The sequence below is a fragment of the Cynara cardunculus genome, unplaced genomic scaffold, assembly GCF_001531365.2.
Source record: "Cynara cardunculus var. scolymus isolate 2C unplaced genomic scaffold, CcrdV1 Un_Scaffold_9968, whole genome shotgun sequence".
Classification (NCBI taxonomy): domain Eukaryota; kingdom Viridiplantae; phylum Streptophyta; class Magnoliopsida; order Asterales; family Asteraceae; genus Cynara; species Cynara cardunculus.
Window position 1 is genome coordinate 2,922 of NW_020205414.1, and position 3,865 is coordinate 6,786.

General features: G+C 36.8%; 1 protein-coding gene across 1 annotated transcript; it reads left to right on the forward strand.

Moving 5' to 3' along the window:
* Positions 1-1,147: 1,147 nt before the first annotated feature.
* Positions 1,148-2,907, forward strand: LOC112505342 (protein FAR1-RELATED SEQUENCE 5-like; the record flags this gene model as incomplete). The annotated part of the gene is made up of 5 exons (XM_025109263.1): positions 1,148-1,320; positions 1,432-1,690; positions 1,776-2,129; positions 2,231-2,344; positions 2,434-2,907. Coding segments are annotated over exons 1-5 (1,374 nt in total), but the record flags the coding sequence as incomplete, so codon positions are not given.
* Positions 2,908-3,865: the final 958 nt, after the last annotated feature.

Consider the following 3,865-nt stretch of genomic DNA (forward strand, 5'->3'; position numbering starts at 1 on the left):
TCCGAAGAATAGGCCAAGTTGGTTACTTAGATGTCATCCCAACACCATTGTCCAAAATCCCATCTTTGGGTTTGTTTTCCTGGACAAGGATGAGATTCTAAGGTTCTTTGATCCGACAGAGGCGAACAAGTATTCGACAGAGACTCTTGAGTGGGTGTTCAACCTAGTAGCAGCAGAGGTGAACAAAGGGCATCTAAGGGCGGACAAAGTGTCTGGTATTCTGGAAGCAATTAAAGTTCAAGTCTCCTTCAGAGAGTGGATATTCAAGGTCTACAGAACCATCAAGTCAGATCTGCAATTTGCCGTAGATGACTATCCAGACTCTGCGGTGGACTAATCTTCTGTAATAGTATAGGCATGAGCAACAATTTTTCAATTAATTTTTTTATGTAATTCTTTTCAGAGGATGAGTTTAATCTCCTCTTGTAATTCTTTCAATTAGTCATTTCTTGCATTCTTCTGTCCATTTTTACTTTTTCATACTTAGGGGGAGATTGTTAGCTCTAATATTTACTTCATGTAAAAGTATGAAAAAGTATTCTGCAAGTGTTGACAGAAGGGAATCTTCCACAGAAGGCATCAGAGGACTAGCAACAAAAGCTGTTTCATCGTGCAAGTAAAGTTTAACAGAACCTCTGATGTCTCTCACAGAGGTTCTAGAAAATGGTCCTCTGGCAATAAGATAATGCAAGTCTACTACAGCAGAGCCTCTGAGATGGCTCATAGAGGGTCTGCGGATTAGTCTTCTGTGAAGATCCTGTTCTGCTATTTTTCAAAGGTTGTTAGCTACAAGTGCTTCTCATGTGACTAGATTTTAATAGACTTTATTTGGACGGTTTAGATGATTTCACATTATAGATCATGTCAGAAAAGTTGTTAGGGTCTAGTATAAATAGCAGCTTAGGCCTTTGTATTCAGTGTGCTTCCATATTGTAATCGTCTATATTTTTCAATCAATTGAAAAACCTTTGAAGCTATTCTATTGTGTTCATCTTCTTCATATTAATCTGTGTGTTCTTGGTTAATTACTCTGTTTTGTTCTTATCATTGTTTCTGATGCACTGTAATCGTCCTAGAGATCATTCAGAGTAAGAGTTCAAATACCAAAGCTGAATTTACAGGTCCTAACAGGAACAAGGACGCAACGATGCTGATCAATAAACTATCAAATAGACGTGACGTTGTACCAGGATATTTCTTCGAATACAAGTGTAATGAACATGAGTTAATCGCAAGTTTTTGGCCAGATGAAGTTGCTAGGATTAACTACAAAGAATTTGGTGATGTCATATCATTTGACGGGATGTTTCGTACGAACAAGTAATATTCACAGTGCCATAGAGTTTTTAAAGATTTTTACACGTTTCTATTTTTATGGAATAATGACGTGGGAAGAAATAGGTACAACTAATTCATTGATTTGTGTTGCAGGCATGCCATGATTTTCGTTCCTTTTTTGGCCGTTGACAATCACAAGGCTTCCATTGTCGTCGGGTCCGCTCTAATCAGTGGCAAGACAATCAAGAACTTTACATGGGTTTTAAAGGCTTTCATAAAATGTCATGAGAAGCAACCAGTTTCCATCATTACAAACCAATGTTCTGCAATGAAGCAAGCTATCCCGATGGTGTTTACGGAAGCCAAACACAGACTCTGTATGTGGCACATTATGAAGAAAGTGCCTTCAAAGGTAAGTTGTATGTACGTAATGCTATGTATTTTTAAATGATGTTTATGTTTAATTTGATTCATTAGTGGTTGCCATATACACGCAGGTCAATGTCGCACTAAATCAAGATCCTAATTTTAATAAAGTAATCAACAAGCTCGTATGGAACATACATATTGGACCAGCGGAGTTTAAGCGTCGTTGGCATGAGATGATCGAACAATACAACCTGGGGGTTGATACTTGGTTCACAGATATGTATGCAATTCGACACTCGTGGATTCCTGCCTTTTACAAGGACACTCCAATGTCTGGTCTAATGAAAACAACCTCAAGATCCAAGAGTTCGAATTCGTATATTAATATATACGAATCGTACTGGTTTGATTTGGTTCAATTCCTTAATAATTACGACGTAGCTATAGAGAAGCAAAGATACAGACAATCTGTTCATGAGACAGTAACGAGAACCACTAATCCTAAATTTGTTACTCTGCTGCGTTTAGAAAGTTATGCATCAAGAATATACAGTCAGAATGTGTTTTTTGACATAAAAAAGAGATAAAGAAGGCTGTATGGTGCTGTGCTATAAAGAATGTCGAATGCCGGGATGTGTTAAAGACATTCGTGATAAGCCATAAGACAAAGAAATCATCTGAGAACATCACATATCTGGTATCATATCCCTAATCCGAACAACAATTTATTTTATGTTTATGAAGTTTTTGTTTGATTGTGGTTGTTTGCAAACATTTGTAAGCTAGGTGAATCGAAATTACTCAACAGATACCGTCGAATGCGAGTGCAACCTATTCACGCGTAATGGTTATCTTTGTCGTCACGCGTTCAAGGTATTGATAAACGATGAAGTTGAATTCATACCGGATAGATATGTGTTACGGCGATGGAAACGACAGTTAGTTCCAGTACAAATACAATCTGCAAGGGTTCGCTACGGCGAGGTTGATGCCGAAAAAGAAAAGTGCATTATTGATGTATATTCGAAGGTTGACGAGATCATAAGCAACGCCCGGAATGATAAGTCTATATTGGCTAAACTGGAGAGAAATCTCGACACATTTATGGTTGATATAGAGAAGGAAGTTCCATATGAAGACCCATCTCAACAGAGGATGGATGCAATTAGGGAGCATCTAGGTGTTTCAATACCGGATGAGGTGGATATTCTACCACCTTCTGGCATCAGGAACAAGGGATGCGGTACTGGTAAAAGACTGGTAAGTGTATCTGAAAAAATAAGACTAATAGCAAAAAATCAAAACGAAGATGTGCAACATGTGGACAACGTAGTGGACATGACTCACGTAATTGCCCAGAATTGGTAGGTTAGTTACATTCAAGTAGTTAGGAGTGTTATCGTTTCGTTATAATTTGCTGACGTATTGTTCGTTCGACATTTTTGGCGTATGTTTTTTGATACGATTATCATCTTCTTGTCACAAACATTATCTTGTTAGGAACTTAAATATTTTTTATGGTCCTTAGCTTATTATTAGAGTTGGTTAAACATATGAGAATTGAATTATAATATTTATTGTATATAGTAGTTGATGTTGTTGATAGTGCCTTCATTTTCATGTAGAAAGTAGCCTATGTTCATTGTATCATGCATGATGCAGGAATCTCTAGATTTGGATCAGTTAACAAACAACATCCTCATTTGAATGTTGCAAAAAGCTATGATCTAGATGCCATATGATCTATAAATGGAAATTCCACTTGAGGGAGAATTTTGTATCATGGCCTAATTATATATTATCACAACATCTATCCATTGCGACAACAAACAATCAATGCTCTATTTCGTAGCATAAATACTAGGCTGTGAATTATTAAGGTTAGGCATTACATATTGGTCTATCATAGATATGTGAATTATTTTAAGAACTAATGCATTATGTATGCGATCAAGTTGGAATAGTACCTGGAAGTTATAAAGTTTTTCTTTAGTCAATTTCGTATTCAACGTGGAGACCCGTACAACAATGTTGTGCTACTGCAGTTCCACTGCAACTTCATCATGCAATTTCATGGACTTGACGCCAGGATCCCGATAATTGTTTGATGCATGAATTATTGAAAATTAAGCTGTTAACCCAGATCTGACAGTAGAACAATTTAATAAGGAAATTCAAGAGAGATTTGTAATAGAAGAAGATGAAATAGAAATCGACG